Genomic DNA, 17,146 nt, shown 5'->3' on the forward strand with positions numbered 1-17,146 from the left:
TTTACTTTCTACCTGCTATCACCACAAGTAGGCAAGGCAGGTAACGTCGTCACTAAAGGGCTGTACTACTTGGTGCAATGTTTGTCTTTAGCGATCATTTGTCTCTGGAAGGAATTTGAAGCTGAATGGCGATAGCGTAAAATAAAAAAGATATTTTTCATATTTTAGCCTCCATTGTTTGGCTACTTTTGGAAGCTTCTCTCCTTGGAAAAGCGTCTGCTTTTCGATGGAACTCTCCCAGTGTGAGTGCTGTAAATATCTCAACAGATGCTTGGCTTGTTAATAATCAGCTCGACTCCTTGGTGGTCAGTGTAGCAGCAGCAGCAGCAGCAGCAGGAGCAGGGTATTAATTCTGGATATGAGGGCTCTCCACAACATTTGGTTCTTTTTCCAGAAAGGAAAGATGAAAAAGGGGGAGGGATCGCCCGTGAGTCTGACTGACAGTTTACATAATGAGCTTGCGAGGACAAGAGGCAACTATATAAACAGCTCGAAGGGAAGCAAGTTTTCCATTTACAGAGCGCTGTTAGCTCCGGTGAAGGAGGAGCGGTTCAACACTAAACACTCCCCCTGTGCGTCTCTCACCAAATCCATTCGGTTTTGGAGTTTATAAAGGCGACTAAAGCAATCAGAGTTTGGTCGTTGGCTGCAGGATTAATTCCCAGAGGGGGATGGTTTAAACACCTGGATTATACCTTCCATTTTCTGCTGGTGCTTGGGGAATAATTGGAAGGACAGGGTGTTCTAGCTGAATTGCCGTGACGACTTTTTGTCTCAAGGAAGAAGCATTTACTTGGACCAATTGAGGAATATCGGAGGAAAATTAAACCCAATTCCCACTAAAAGTGTGCAGCCTTGAATAACAGGAGGATGGCAGCTTTGCGCATCTTTGGCTTGACGTTTCTGTTAATGATTTTGCAGCAGGTAATCGCTCATTGAAAAAAAGGGGGTTCACTGAATGAGTGGTCCTAAATATAATTGGGTGATGGAAGCCAGTTGTATGGCAAAACCTGGGGTAAGCGCTGATGTGGCTCTTTTGTATGTCTCCTCTTTGTGCAGAGCGTATCCGGCTCTGGCGTCTTCCAACTGGAGCTGCACGAGTTCGCGAATAGCCAGGGGTCCCTGGCTAGCGGAAAACCGTGTTCGCCCCACTGTAGGACCTTCTTTCGCGTCTGTCTGAAGCATTTTCAGGCAGTGGTCTCTCCGGGTCCCTGTACTTTCGGGAGCATCGTCACCCCAGTCCTGGGAGTAAACTCCTTCAGCGTTAAAGAAACGGAGAGATTTGGAAGCCCCATTAAGTTACCCTTCAACTTCACGTGGCCGGTGAGATCCCACCTTAAACATGATTTAAATTGTGTGGAGGGGGGATAAAGGGTTAAACAGAGTGCGCTGTTAATCTGTAGTGAAAACAAACTACTTTCGTCCTTAGACTTATTTCCATAACTTCCTTGTAAAGAAAAAAGAGATGGAATATTGCATCCAGTCTATAAGCATAGATGTCAGTATTACGTGAAGAGAGATGTAAATACATGCAAGCTGGGAAAATTTGCATTCAACAAAACGTGTGGGTGGGTGGCGGCGCGGAGGAGGGGGGTTGAGAGAAACCTTCTAACCATCGAAAGAGAAATAAAATGCCCTTGTCAGTGAAAGACAAGAGAAACGTTTTCCCAAGAGATTAAAACAACCCTAAGGAAGCTCCGTTTCATTGACTCGGACAAAGTAATGCTATCTGCAATTAGATTAATTAAAATGTATATCTCCGACCTGGCAGCACTACGGTTTCCTTGTTTCAGCCAATTGTTTCAGCTGCAAGGAAGACTCTCTGTGACAGACCAAAACCTTTTTTGATCAATCTAACTCGAGATCTCGCTTGTCTTAAATTCTGTATCTTCCTCTCACTTATGTTTTGTTTCCATTCGCAGGGAACTTTCTCACTGATCATTGAAGCCTGGCATGCTCCTGCAAATTACCTTCCAGAAGGTGAATATGACACTGCACTTAGCAATCACGAGGGGGCGACCGTTTCCTAAAATTCGATACTTGTCTGTAAACTAATCCGAAATAGTTAACCTGTCAACGTCACTAGAAAAGTTTTAAAGTAAACTAAATTGACCTCATTGAATTCCGATGTTTATACTATAATCTCGGTGCTAGCTTTATCCTACAATCGGGAGCTATTCCCTAAATGATATCCATCAGGTTTGCTTTGATTTTGTCCCCTACCTAATCTCCAACACAATTGCGTTTCCTCCAGTTTATTTTTGGCGTGGGAAAGAAAGGAGCTCTTTGGTGAGAAAACTACAAGGCTGCCAAAAAGTCATGACTGCCTTTTCCTGTATTTTACACCTTTTTCAAATTCCGCCCTTTGGAAAAGAAATAATGGCTTTGGGATGTTTTTCTGACATAGAGGAAAAGGATATTTCAACAGCACAACTGTTCTCACTTTGAAAAGCTTTCTGCAAAGCCTCTTAGGTTCATGGTTAATAATTATTGATACTAGAGACAATAGCTGAAGTGCTGTTCCTGAACTCCACACTGGTATGCTTTGCATTAGCACATGGTGTGTGCCTTTTTCCCCCTACTGCATGCAAACAAATAGCAGAATGCACCGTGCTTCTTTGAAATTGTCCCTCCAGTTATTATCCCTTTATCTGACGTAAACAATACAGTGCTGTTTACGTGTTGCTATGAATAAGGCACTGTTTCCGGGCCCGACCTTGGTCCTTTTTTCATTTAAATGGAAAAATAGTAATGCTATCACTGGGATCAGGATCGGTGCCATTGCATCGATAAAGTAACGTGCATTGTTTAGTTTTTAGAAATCTTTAACATTTTTATCTTTAGCCGAGGTGGTGACACTACTTGCGCTGAGCAGTTGCGGGTGGCACTGGTTGGGGAGGTGCCAGTGTGGGATGTAGCACAGAGTCAGGGCACATCACTGGGAGGGCAATGAGATGCGCGGTGGGGTGGCACTGGCTCGGGGCTGCAGTGCGGGGAGCTGGAGGGGGCTGTGTCTCGCAGCAGCACTGAGCCCGAGCTGTGTGTGTGCCGCAGGTTCCCGGGCCCCGGCCGAGGAGTGGCTGATCAGTCAGGTGGCGATCCAGCGGCCGCTGGCGGTGGGCGAGAACTGGTCCCAGGACGTGCAGAGCAGCTCGCAGACCCAGCTGCGGTTCTCCTACCGGGTGATCTGCAGCGAGCACTACTACGGGGACAGCTGCTCCCGCCTCTGCAAGCGCCGCGACGACCCCTTCGGCCACTACGTGTGCGAGGCGGACGGCAGCCTGGCCTGCCTGCCGGGCTGGACCGGCGAGTACTGCACCGAGCGTAAGTGACACCGCCCGCCGCTGGCCCCCGGGGCAGGGGGATCCCGCCACGCCCCTCCCCCGCACTTCCACAGCGCTCCCTTCCCGGAGCCCTAGCGGCCCTACCTGAGGGGCGGGGCTGTTGCGCGGGCAGCCGCTGCCGCCTCGCGCCTGTTGCCGGGCTGCCCATAGGTGGTAAAGCTGAAAGCGGCGCGTGCCAGCGCCTGGGGGCGGGGAAGGCGGTTAGCCCTTGTCCTCCAGCGCAGCTGCAGGGAGCAAAGGGCGCGCGCTGGAGCCAACGCGTGCCGCAGAAGCCAACAGGCTGCGAGCTCGGGGCGCGTGGCTCTGCCGTGTGCCGGCGCCACAGGGAGTAGTGGCGGGGCGGGGCCTGGAAGGTGCTCGGGGTGGGGGCGAGCGCGAGCCGCCTTCCCCTAACCCCGGGCTCGCCCCTGTAGCCTCTTCCCAGCCGCGACCCCTCTGGGGCCGGTGATTCACCTCCCAGGGCGGCCCCAGCGCCCCCTCCCCCATGCTGAGCGGCTTTGCCAGTGCCGCCCCCTCACCCAGCCCCGCACACTGGGGAAATCCGCGGGGCGACCGCGGGCTCCTGCGGCTGTTAGCGCCTCTTTCCAGCGGCCAGCCCGCCCCTACAGGGGGTACTGACTGGGGAAAGGGGGTGATCCTGCCAAGCCTCCCTAGCCTCCCATAACAGAGGCCAGGGAGAGCCTAGTGAAGACAAGTGTAGTTCGCATACGTGCTAGCAGGGCTAGGCGCGAAAGAGAGTTTCTCTCATGCGCTGCCTTGTCTTCACTAGGACTTCACCCCTGGCCCTGCCTTAGCCCTAGCAGTTGATGACAACAAACTTTTTTTTCCTAGCTGTAGCCAAGGCCTAACAGACAGGTCCTGTCCCCAACCCCCTTTACACAGTTAAATAGTAGAGCTACACGGAGCCCGGCCTCACACTGACCCCTAGGCTCACAGCACTGGAAAGAGAAAGACATTGTGCCCAGTGAGGCCTTGCCTACAGTGGCTTCCCTCCTGCCCCTCAAAACTTTCAGCTTCTGGGTACTTCTGGTGCAATTCCACAGGTGGCAGCAATGATGAGAGCTAGGGTAGACAGGATAGCAACCTTTTAACCACTGTAGCATCTATATTCTGAGTTCAAATGACAGCCGCTTGCCCATGCTCATTCTTTCACCACGGATACCCCCAGAGGAGATGCATCAGTGGTAGTGCAATAGTGAGAGGACAGGCCACCTCTTATTTTTTCTCAAGTTTAAAGAAGCAGGAGGCCATGTTTGTTGTGTAAACAGAAGAACTAAAGGACACCTCTGTTCACAGAAAATGCTGGCTTTCTCTGGTTCTCTTCTTCCTGCCTATGATCTGAATTTTTAAATGAAAGTTTTAAAGTGTGTTGTAGGTTTCAATATATTTATTAAAAAGTGATTTTTTTAAAATGTAAACAATATTGCCAAATGTTTTTAAATCTGTTTTTTGTGTGTTTTTTTTAATATAGCCATCTGTCTGTCTGGTTGTACTGAGCAAAATGGATATTGCAACAAGCCAGGAGAGTGCATGTGAGTAGATGATGATCTCAACCTGAACTTGACAGCAACTTTAACCTTTTATTGTAATTAACATTTTAAAAATTTTTTCTAGCTGTCGTCCTGGCTGGCAAGGCCGTTATTGTGATGAGTGCATTCCTCATATAGGCTGTCGCCACGGGACTTGTAAAACACAGTGGCAGTGCATATGTGATGAAGGCTGGGGTGGCCTCTTCTGTGACCAAGGTTAGTTTGTGTATTTGATGGTACTGAGCTAAGAAATGTTAAGGCTTGTCTACACAAACATTTAATTCGCTGCAAGCTGGGGTGTGAATCTACCTCCCTGCCCCCACTAGTCTGCTTGTAGACTGCTCTAATCCTTTGAAAAAAATTAGAGTGCTCTAACCAATTGTTAGTGTGCCTCAGGAGGGTGCTTATGGACAGTTACTCCACAGCAGGTTGGTTAGTGCAGGATAAATTCACACGTAGCTTGCCTTGAACTAATTGTTTGTGTAGACGAGCCCTAACCCAGAGCATCTGGAATAAATCTCATCCAGTGAAATGTCAATAGGCAACAATTTGTTGAAAGTCTGTGTCATACTAACTCTCATACTTTATTAATAGTATACATTAAAACACAAATTAACATTTTTAACTGTGGCTTTTTCTTTAAAAAATGGTTGAAATGCTGAATATGCAGTCTTTTTGCTTGTTCAAACAAGAACTGTAAGTTCAGCTATTTATTAGTAGAAATAAAGCAGTTTACTAACTCCAACAGAAGTAAACACCGCCATTTGAGCCTTCCTTATTTCTACACATGAGGAAGTAAACTCATGATGAGTCTGGAGTGGGTGAGAAAACTCTTGGAGCAAGATTGAAAAGCAGAGGTTCTGTTTTAAGGGATACCAGACCACTTTACTTACTCACCCATTGAATTGCTGAACTTTAGCCAGCTGAATGTGTCCTCAAGGCTATAGTTATATTGTTGAAACTGAGATAATAAACTATGGTTGTGAAACAATGTAAATAGCTGCGGAGATGGTTGTGATATGGTTAGGTTGTTAAGTGTGAATAAGGCAAGGCTTATTGTTAAGTTTGTCAAGGCATGTGTTGTCTTTCACAGGATGTTCACTTTTCAACTTGATAAGTGCACATCTAAATCCCATTAAGGCTAATGGGTTTATACACACACAGGGGAGAGTATACTAAGGCACTTATATAGTTAAAAGTTTGCCAGGTCTTCCACATTTCGGAGCTTAGATATACTGTGATGGGAGAAATAACAGATTTATTGGTGATTTGGAGAGTTAAATAATCTGTAGTCATTCTGCTGACAACAAAATGAAAACCCTCTTAGCCGAAACTCTTATTTTTTTTGCTGTCTAAAATGTTTGTTTTCACTTTTTGTGCTGTCATATTTTGACAAATGAGTGGGTTCTATTAGGTTGACAAAATCTCTAACATTTGTCTTTGCAGATCTCAACTACTGCACCCACCATAAACCATGCAAAAATGGAGCCACTTGTCTGAACACTGGCCAAGGCAGTTACACATGTTCATGCAAACCTGGTTTCACTGGTGTTGACTGTGAACATGAAATCAGCGAGTGTGACAGCAACCCATGTAGGAATGGTGGTAGTTGCACGGTAAGAGCTAATTTTAAATGAGAAGCCAGTCTGAAACAAACACGAGTATACCTTTTAAAAAATGGCTTGGTAACAACACACTGGGAATCTGATAGTTGACAGGTCCATTGCTAATGCTCTCAGATATCATACTGAACCCTTTCCTGGAAGTGTCAGGGGAGGAAGTGTACTATAGGAAGAGATGTATTGCCTAGATCAAAACTAGTCAACGGAGCCTTGCTGGGGAGGCTATTATGAAATCCATGCAAGATGCTGGCCTAGTAAGAGAATAAATATCAAAAATAAACTTCCTCAAACCAAAATGCACACAGAAATGCACTAAAACCTTTTTAGCCATCAATAAAGGAGTAAACCTGCATTACACTAGAGGAGTATAATATCGTACAATATGAAGCTGATCTATTAAAACTTCTGTACAAGCTTATGCATTTTAGAGTGTTCTGCTGTCTAGTGTTTCAATATATTTGCAGAACCATTCAGTCATTAATTTTACCTGTTGAAAAAGAACAATAGATCATTGATATCAAATGTGCTCTGTATCTTCTGCCTGAAGCCAGTGCATTAAGCCCCGCTGTTCACCCCCAAGGGCTCACAAGGATCACACTCAGAAATAGCAGAGGGTTTCATTACGGTTTACAGGTGGGTCTCTTCATAGAGTAGCAAAATGGGCTACCGTGCAGAGGATGAATGGGCAGCTAACTCACACAGTGCAGGCCTAAGAGGGCCTTGGGGATCCTATTAAACAGATAGTGGTAAAGTTAGTAGTGTCTTTATTTAGCTGGCCATTTGGATCCCACATTTGCACCTGTTCTGCTTTACTAATTCAGTGAGTACTACTACTCTGAACGTGGCTGTCTAGCAGGGTGGACAAAAATCAATTATTTAAAAAAAAAATTCTAAAAATTGGATTTTTTTATTTAAATGTGATTTTTTTTTTAATGAAATGCTTTTGGAGGAAAAAAACATCTAAAGATAGATACATTATAGCTCAAAGATCTCTCATCATGGAATAGGGATTATAAATTCTACTTCTGTAGTATGAGACAATATATTCATGTAATGTTAAGAAAAGTTTTGTAAATGAGTTCCAATAGTTCATGGATTAGGGACCTAATTTTATGGGGTTCCAGGGGCTTCTGTACAGATTATTTAGGTTAATCTTTCTATCTACCCAATGGGACTCAGTGCTCAGTCTAGAACAGGGGCGGGCAAACTTTTTGGCCTGAGGGCCGCATCTGGTTTCAAAAATTGTATGGAGGGCCTGTTAGGGGAGGCTGTGCCTCCCCAAGCAGCCAGGCGTGGCCCGGCCCCTGCCCCTTATCTAACCCCCCTTGCTTCTCGCCACCTGATGGCCCCCCTACCCCATCCACTCCCCCTGCTGTCTGTTCCCTGACCACCCCCGGACCACCGCTCCTAACTGCCCCCTGTCGCCCCATCCAACCCCCCCCTTCCTGACTGCCCCCCGGGACCCCTGCCCCATCCAACCACCCCTTCGCCCTGTCCCCTGACCTCCCCCGAAACTTCTGCCCCTGACTGCCCCCTGTCACCCCATGCCCAATCCAACCAATCCTGACTGCCCTCGGAACCCCCGCCCCACATTCAACCCCCCCAGTTCCCCACCCCTATCCACACCCCCAGCCCCTGACCACCCCCTTGCCCTCTATCCAACCCCCCTCCACCGTTCCCTACCCCTTTACTGCTCTGCCTGGAGCACCGGTGGCTGGTGGCACGGGCTGCACCAGGACAGGCAGCCATGGTGCTGGAGCCAGCCACGCACCGTGCAGCACAGAGCACCGGGTCAGGCCAGGCTCTGCAGCTGCGGTGCCCCAGGAGCTCGCAGCCCTGCTGCCCAGAGCATTGCGTTCGCAGCGCAGTGAGCTGAGGCTGCAGGGGAAGGGGAACAGCGGGGGAGGGGCTGGGGGCTAACCTCCCTGGCCAGGAGCTCAGGGGCCAGGCAGAATGCTCCCATGGGCCAGATGTGGCCCGCGGGCCATAGTTTGCCCACCTCTGGTCTAGAAGATACCATCAGAGATGCTTAGTTTTGCAGTTCTCAAACTGTGGATTTGTGTCTCCAGAGATAACATGCTTGTTAACAGCAAAAATGTTTTAAAACAAATAAATAAATAATATAGAGAGGTGAGAAATAACAGACCTCAACAAATTTGTCCCTCTGCAAATTTGTGTACACAGAGTCAATCCCTTACCTCTCTCTAAAAGTACAAACTTTCAAAAAGTTCAATGAATAGAAGATTGTTGGGGCGGAATAGATCTGGATGAGGAGAAGTCTGGAGATAAATGTGAGAAGGGAGGGACAGGCAGTAGAAACAAAAGTGAAACTGTTTGAGCAGCATATGCCAGAAGTCTTGAGGTCAGGGCCGGCTCCAGAGCCCAGCGGGGCAAGCACCCGCCTGGGGCGGCCCTTTCCCGGGGGGGCGGCAGGATGGGCCGGCGGACCTGCCGCAGTCATGCCTGCGGGAGGTCCACCGGAGCCGCGGGAGTAGCGGACCTGCCGCAGGCATGACTGCGGAGGGGACGCTCGGCCGGCGGCTCCAGTGGACCTCCCGCAGGCATGACTGCGGATGGTTCACTGGTCCCGCGGCTCGGCTGGACCTCCCGCAGGCGTGCCTGCGGCAGCTCAACCAGAGCCGCCGGACCAGCGAACCGCCCGCAGCTGCGGGAGGTTCAGCCGAGCCGCGCGACCAGCGGACCCTCTGCAGTCATCCCCGCGGGAGGTCCGCTGCTCCCGCGGCTCGGGGGCACCTCCCGGGCATGACTGCTTGGGGCGGCCAAATTTGTAGAGCCACCCCTGCTTGAGGTCTTTCTCATTGATTTGAGATCTACCAAACTATTCTCTCATTAGAAGGGAAAACCTATAATGGCAGCAGGCCGTAAAAGAGACCCAGTTTGGGAATAAGAACCATTCAAGAAATATATGTTTGCTGATGATGTTTTAAAGAAAGTCGCACCAGTGAACTGGTGGAAGTCACTTCAACAGTCTTTGAATCCAAGTGCTTAAGTGATAATCTCACTTTTAACAGCAGTAGCGTCTTCTGCCGGTGTAGAAGGAATATTTTCTTCATTTGGACTAATTCATTCCAAATTGAGAAATCGTTTGGGACCTGAAAAAGCAGGAAAGCTTGTTTTTCTTTTTCCAGATTATGAACAAACAGGAAAATGAAGGTGAAGACAACTGAGTTAGCTGCAGAAGCCAATATTTTAAGTTTCTCAAGTTGACCTGGCTGACGTAGTCGATTTAATTTTTTTAAATTAATTTAACTATTTTAGTTAAAAACAATTTTAACGAAACAAACCTGATTTTAAAAAACTTCGATGTTTAACTAAATTCAAAAATTCATATGCTTGTTTTGTTAAAATATGTTTGCTGTTGAAAAAAATCCAGAATACATAAAATTGTTGTTTAGTTAAATAAAACAATTTAAATGTCTGTCTGGTGATGTTCTCCTCCTAATACAGCATGGCAAGAAAATCCTCTAAATATTAATGATTAACCTATTGAATTGGAGATAGTTCACCTCCCAATGACTTCATAAATATCTGCTTCAATTACTTTTGGTAAATGAAATAACCAAACAATCATTCATTTTCTGATATAGCTGTAAAATTAACCTGAAAAGTTTTCAAAATAAATCACTTAAAAATGTATAGTGTTGTACCTTCTAAAAATGAAACCTACATCTATTTCTGAGTTGTGAAGAATATGTATTAAGGTTATAACAACCAACAAGAATGCACTTTTATGTAGAAATCCATGATTAAATAGTCTTCCTGACTAGTGATTTAAATCATGATTTAAATCAATTTGATTTAAATCAAATCCACGCTGCTGTTTAGTGACTTAATCCTTCTGAGTCCCATTTGCATTTTTTTCTTTAAATACTTCACTGGCTGCAGAGAACAATACATTCCCATCAGATGAGGAGGGATGGAAGAAAGTTTGCTGTTGATCAACAGAGGATACATGAGAGTAACTGCCTTTGAATAGAGTCAAATAGCAAAAGTCCAATGTTAAGTTTTGAATTTTGCAGGATATGGAGAATGGCTACCATTGCCTATGCCCCCCTGGATACTATGGTGCTCACTGTGAGCATAGTGCCTTGACTTGTGTTGACTCACCTTGTTTTAATGGTGGCACATGCTTGGAAAAGGACCAAGGGGCCAGCTACACTTGCCGTTGCCCTCTCGGCTTTACAGGATCTAACTGTGAAAAGAAAGTGGATAGATGTACAAGCAACCCTTGTGCAAATGGTAAGTCTTCCCATGAGGAGATCCTGTGTATCTCTTGATCCTTCACACTTTCAGTGCTAAAGTGATAGACATCTTTAATTTGATCTCTAGCCCTTCCTCTGTGTTATCAGCCTACCTCTCCGGTTATATATTCACTTTCTATCCTGGCCGCACAGAAGGAACTAACACTATTATATTGTATGTAAATTACCAGTGCATTAGAGATTGCAGGAGATTTATCAAGGGAAGGAGGAAAGGGGAGAAGTGTGCAGACTAAATTAAACTACCTATATATTAAAGGGACAAGGTGGGTGAGGTAATATCTTGTATTGGACCAACTTCTTTTAGTGAGAGAGATTTCGTCACCAGCTTATCTCTCTATTATCCTGGGACCAACATGGCTACAACAACATTGCATACATTATATTAAAAGGACATGATTATAAATCACAATAGCTTGATTCCTGTGGCACCTTATAGACTAACAGACTATAAGGTGCCACAGGATTCTTTGCTGCTTTTACAGAACCAGACTAACACAGCTACCCCTCTGATACTTAATAGCTTGATTAGGCAACTTGTAGAGCTTTGCATGTTGTGTTTATATAAAACTATTTCCCGCCTGTTGCAGTAATATGAATTGCTTACCGAGGAAGTGACTTAGTGTTCAGGATGACGTCCGTTGCTGACTAAACTTTTTATTGTATTTTTTTCCAGGTGGTCATTGCTTTGATTTGGGTCAACTCCGTGTGTGTCGCTGCCGTGCTGGTTTCTCTGGTCAGAAGTGTGAGATAAATATCAACGAGTGTGCCAGGAATCCATGTTCCAATGGGGGCTCTTGTCATGACCTGATCAATGACTATACCTGCACCTGCTTGCCAGGCTACACTGGCAGGAACTGTGACATTAAAACCAGAGATGAATGTGCCTCTGGGCCATGCCAGAATGGGGCCACATGCTATGGTGGACTTTATAATGCTAACTTTCTTTGTAACTGCCCTTACGGCTTCATGGGCAGCCATTGTGAGTTCCCGGTTTATACGGTGCCCGTTCCATATCCTCCTAAACCTGTTCACTGGATAGCTATATCCATGGGTGTGGGACTGGTGGCTTTGCTTGTATTATTCTCCATGATAGCTATGGTCCTCAGACAGATGCGGAGGCACCCAGAGCAGGACTTGGAGACAATGAACAATCTATCTGATTTCCAGAGGGACAACCTTATTCCAGCTTCACAGCTCAAAAACACCAATAAAAATAAAGACCTAGAGGTGGACTGTGGGCTGGAAAAATCAAACTACAAACCTAAGAACCATATATTGGACTATAACCTGGTAAAGGATCTGCCAAGCAGAGGGACACAGGAAGATAAATATTATAAAAGTGAAAAGTGTTTAGGAGAGAAACCTCCCCTCCGATTATACAGGTAAGAGTGCAGTTTTCCCTGGTAATTGTTAAGCCACATGTGTCCAAGGTGCATATGAGACAAAAGGCAGTTTTTCATTCAGGGAGCATAAGTGTGTGTGTGTGTGTGGGGCGGGGAAATAGATGATAGGTGGGGTGGGGAATCTTCAGATTGGAGCATGAGTGCCTGTCAGTTAAACTCTGTTTCTACCCAGGATGTGGCCAGCATGGGTAATGGAGGGGGTTGGCAGTCAGTCCACTCATGAAAATAAGTAGAGTCTTTCCTTCCCAACTAGATGATGGAGAGACAAGAACAGATCTATACTGAGATTAAAAATAATTATTTCAGATCTTAATAAAGTAAAGATTAGGACAGCCTTCCCAAGAACATCCTATTTTGTGGGAGTGAGGGGGTTGGAATAAGAGCCATATTCCAGCCAAAGAGAGAAAAAGATGGGTTTCCATTGGTTCATTCTTTTGATATATGTACAAATCTCTCACTTGGATTTCACATGTGATTTAAATGCTGCATTGTAATGCTGACATTGCAGGAAATGAAAAGGGACAGGAGATGGAGCGGAGTAGTAAATTATTAGACAGGGCACGGTGGAAGTGTAGCAGGACAGAATCCTCTTTTCAATTGTAACCTCCTGCTCATTGTAGAGAACACCTGAAACAAAGATTGTTACTTGATTCAGGGTATTACCTCATCTTTTTACCCATCTTCCCCTTCCCATTCATCCTCTACCTTCCCATTTCTCCTATGGATATTTCTAGAAGACCTTTATAAGGGATTTTATTATCTTCAGAGTCCTTAGATTTTTACTTTGTCTCTGTGTCTCCCTTAGTGAAAAGCCAGAATGTAGGATATCAGCAATATGCTCTCCAAGGGATTCTATGTACCAGTCTGTCTTTGTGATAACAGAGGAGCGGAACGAGTGCGTCATAGCCACAGAGGTAAGTGCACAGTTCCCTAAGACTCTACCTAGGCAGTCATTGATTCAGAGTGACCGGGCAAGTCATCTTTCAGAACTGAAGTCTGAGAGGGTGGCAGTTGTATTGCAGGGATTTCAAGCACCCTCTGGTTTTCATCTATACTATGATCAAAGGCTATGATTGGCGGACCATCAGTGGTACATGGAACTCTTTCTGGTGGCCCACAGGAGCACCAGAACAAACAGAAAATCCAGAGGGGAGATATGGGAAGTAGTCTAACTTATTTCTTTCAGTGGTGCTAAGCTCAGAAGTGAAGTCAATGGGAGCGGAGGGTGCCCAGCACTACTGAAAATCAGATCATAAAAGTTTAATGAGTGGAGGTAGTGGGGCAGTGGTAAATGAGATTACTCATATACATGGTCCACAAAATGAAAAAGTGATAGATCCTAGGCCATAGACAAAGCTAGGAGAGTCCCCCCAACAGCAAGAGGACGTAAGATAATAATCCATGGGTGGTATCTGTTCTATGGGAACATAGATATAGCCATGGAGTTCCATCAATAGATGTAAGATAGCTGAATAAGCACCAGGAAGAGTACTGTGAGGCCTGGTCTACGCTACCGCTTAAGTCATGTCACTCAGGGGTGTGAAAAAAGCACCCTCCTGAGCGACGTAGCTTACATCAATTTAAAGCGCTGTCCACACTGCACTATGTTCACGGGAAGATGCTCTCCCACCGATTTACTTACCTTCCGCCTCTCGAGGAGGTGGAGGACAGCCATCAACTTATTTCATCTTCACAAGACCTGCTAAATTGATGCTACTGCATCAATGGCAGCAGTGCCGATTTTGTGTGCTAGTGTAGACAAGTCAGGGAAGGGCACTTAAATCCCTTGCCACATGGGATCCCGTTACTTGTGTAGATTTTGATGTGTTACCTGAGAGGCCAGGGGACCATACAGAAACAGACCTTTATCGGAAGAGTTCAGCGTGGGGTAGGGTTGAGAATTTAAACAAAAGCTGTTAAAGAACTGAATATTTACTGAGGGACTAACAACCATTTGGAAAAAGGCCCAATGAGAAGTTAAGGGCAATTTAATGCCAATTGGTGGCTTTCTTATCTGAAGAAATACCTTGAACTGAGTTTGCTCTATTTCTACTTTTCCTGCTTATTTGCCCAGTTTGGTACTGTAGTTTCAGAGGGCCCAGAGGAGGAGAAACCTGCTGTGGCATTAACACTCAGTACAACAGAATTCTAGCTCCTCTAAGATTCCTACTTCAAAGGCAAACTGAAAAATAGTGGGAATACAAATCAGATAAAATAGAAAGCTTATGACTAATGGAAAGAATTTTCAAAGGCACGGCAGTTAGGTGCCTAATTCCTACTAACAATCAGTGGGAGGTAGGCCCTACTTGCTATATGTGCCTTTGAAAATCTCCCCTAATGTTTTCAAACCTGGCTGCCTAAAATTAAGCTCCTAAATCCATATTTGGCATTTAAATAAAAGTGGTTTGGTTTTCAAGAGTGCTGATGATTCTTAGCACTTTCGAAAGTCAGGCAAATTTGGGTTTGGAAACCTGACTTTAGGCAGCTGGATTTGAAAATCTAGGTCAAAATTAACTGATATTCAAACCAGATAATTCACTTGTAGAAAGTGAGGCTACTTGAAATAGGGAGAGCTGTTAGCTAGTGATTCTCTGACCTGGGGGATTCAGTGGGACAGCCTCATCCCCTGGGTACTGATTATTAAGCTGCAGAAACCTCTGGCTTAAATTAGTTTGATTTGGATGTACTTGGTTTATTGATTTGCTTGTTTTATTTTAAATCTACAATATTCTACACATGTTGCCTTCTTCTCAATCCTTTTTTTTTTTTAATTATTTTATTTCCTGACAGGTATAAGACTGAAGGGTCAGTTTGTATGCACCTCAGATTTGGTGATGCCAGGAGATGGACATTTCTGTTGCATTGTTTACAATTCAGAACTGGATTGGATTTTTTTTAATTATATGCAACTTGCTGCTCTCAGGAGGAGGCTGGAACTGGGTGAACTGGACAGACTGTGAATTTACCGAAAGATGCAATACACCTTTTTGTTTTTAGTGTCCTTGTTTGACATTTGATACAAGGAATTTAATTGGCTATAGAAGAGGGAGGGGGCAGAGGAGAGAAGAATGAAAAATATGTTGTTTTGACTAGCTTTTTAAATGATATTGAGGCCAGTTCCTCATGGACAGACCTGTGGCCTTCCAAACTCTAACTCTGAGAGATTCCAGTTGGAGCAGAAGACACTTGACTATCACTTATATGTGCAGATGTTGCCGTGGGAAACACGCATGAAGAAAAAGATACATTGCTATGCAGATATTGGATACAGAATAAATAAGACCCCAATTTCTTTCTTAGGTTTAAAAGTGCCTAAAGCGTGTCAGAATCTAGGGAGCCCAAACAGAGACTTGACTGCCTTCTTTTGCAGTACCTGACCAGTATTGGGCAGGGGTGGTTGACACTTCCTGCTGCTCATTTATTTACATCTTCTTGGCTCCAGCTGCATTTATTTCAGGCAATTTAACGGGTATGGGGAAGAGGGATACTGAATTTGTTTCTCTCATTTGGTGTTGCTTTGGAGAACTTTGGACTTGAGCAGTAATTTGGGGGACAGTTCCATCCCTGAAATGATAGCGGACTCTTCCAAATTTAAACTGCTGAGAAGGGGTTTGTGTAATGAATGTTTGTTGCCTCTTTCCCCTCGGTATGAGGAGAAACATAATACCAGCCCTAACTGAAAGCCTTACAAATGCGTTTCAACTCAATCAGCTACTGGAACCTACACATGCTGAGCTATCTCAGCTCTTTTGATGCCCTTTGCACTACCAATGATTGTGAATAGAAGTGAAGTTTTTCTTCTGACAACTTTTTTTTTGCGCAAGGACTTGGGATTTTGTGTTTTGATTCTGAATCAGGTGCCACCTTCAACTGCAAATAGTTTCAAAGTCCTAGCTGTTACTTTTCAAAGGAGGGGGTGGGGTTTATTTCCCTATCCTTTACTTCCCTATTGTAGAAACCACCTCTCCTCCCCTACACACAGTCCTTTCACCCCTGTTCCAAATGCCCAACAGAGAAGCAGCATCTGAGAGGCCCTCTTTAAGGACAGACTCAGAATATAATTTGAAGGCTCTAGGCTTGTCCTCTTTATTTCACTCCTGCCCACAGCAACAGGGAAATGGGGAAGCTACTCCTTGAATGCAGAGGTGCAGTTCTGAACTGGTAGGTTCAGTGCACATAGACTATCTTATATATACATTTACAGCAATAATATTTGACAGCCAAGTGGAAAGTGCTGTGACATACTGTAGTGATAAGAAAACTGCGAGGTGGGGTGGAATGGGGAGGGAGGAAACAAGATCCCATACAAGGAAACCTGGGACTGTGCTATCTACTACTGTTCCTGACCTTGTAAATCCTAGTATTGGACTAAACCATATGCTGCCTTGAACTGTTCAGGCAAGGTCCCGTCCTAATGTCCACTACTGACCTTCTGCTCTGACCACAGAGATCGTTTTGAAGATGACCTTCAGAAATCAATAATATGGATTTTAGTTTGTCTGTTTGTAGTTTATTTTGAAGTCTAGTATTTCAGTAATTTAAAAAATCAGAAGCACTGAACTTTCTACGTTTTATAACATTATTTTGTATATAATGTATATTTATAATCAAACCAGAAGTGTAAATATGTTTACTTCTCATGTAATGTTTTTAATGTGATAAAGTTTGAATTTTATTTTTTTTCAAACAATGAAAATACCTTCCTGTTACTATGAAGTTTATGTGGTTTGTCTTTTTACCTTCAGATTTCATGATCTTCTGATATATAGCAGCGGGAGGTAACCTAGGGCACGTGCGCCGAAGGCGGCACGCAAGCTGATTTTCAGTGGCACTCACACTGCCTGGGTCCTGGACACTGGTCTGGGGGGCTCTGCATTTTAATTTAATTTTAAATGAAGTTTCTTAAACATTTTAAAAATCTTATTTACTTTACTTTAGTTATATTATAGAAAGACACCTTCTAAA

The 17,146-nt window shown here is 44.7% G+C and overlaps 1 protein-coding gene across 1 annotated transcript; it reads left to right on the top strand.

Annotated features, from left to right (window-relative positions):
• The first annotated feature begins 408 nt into the window (after window positions 1–408).
• Window positions 409–16,876, top strand: DLL4 (delta like canonical Notch ligand 4). The gene is made up of 11 exons (XM_045015044.1): window positions 409–924; window positions 1,060–1,323; window positions 1,923–1,980; window positions 3,055–3,324; window positions 4,816–4,876; window positions 4,959–5,089; window positions 6,320–6,489; window positions 10,536–10,755; window positions 11,452–12,160; window positions 12,987–13,095; window positions 14,972–16,876. The coding sequence occupies exons 1-11, from the start codon at window positions 871–873 to the stop codon at window positions 14,975–14,977; spliced, it is 2,052 nt and encodes a 683-aa protein (XP_044870979.1). The 5' UTR covers window positions 409–870; the 3' UTR covers window positions 14,978–16,876.
• The last annotated feature ends 270 nt before the right edge of the window (window positions 16,877–17,146 follow it).

This window comes from Mauremys mutica, chromosome 4 (assembly GCF_020497125.1).
Source record: "Mauremys mutica isolate MM-2020 ecotype Southern chromosome 4, ASM2049712v1, whole genome shotgun sequence".
In the NCBI taxonomy this organism is placed as follows: domain Eukaryota; kingdom Metazoa; phylum Chordata; order Testudines; family Geoemydidae; genus Mauremys; species Mauremys mutica.

Coding starts and splice junctions, on each gene's coding strand:
- DLL4 (XM_045015044.1), top strand. CDS start 871: ATGGCAGCTTTGCGCATCTTTGGCTTGACGTTTCTGTTAATGATTTTG. Junction 1,981..3,054: donor TGCAAATTACCTTCCAGAAG/GTGAATATGACA, acceptor TGTGTGCCGCAG/GTTCCCGGGCCCCGGCCGAG. Junction 4,877..4,958: donor AACAAGCCAGGAGAGTGCAT/GTGAGTAGATGA, acceptor AATTTTTTCTAG/CTGTCGTCCTGGCTGGCAAG.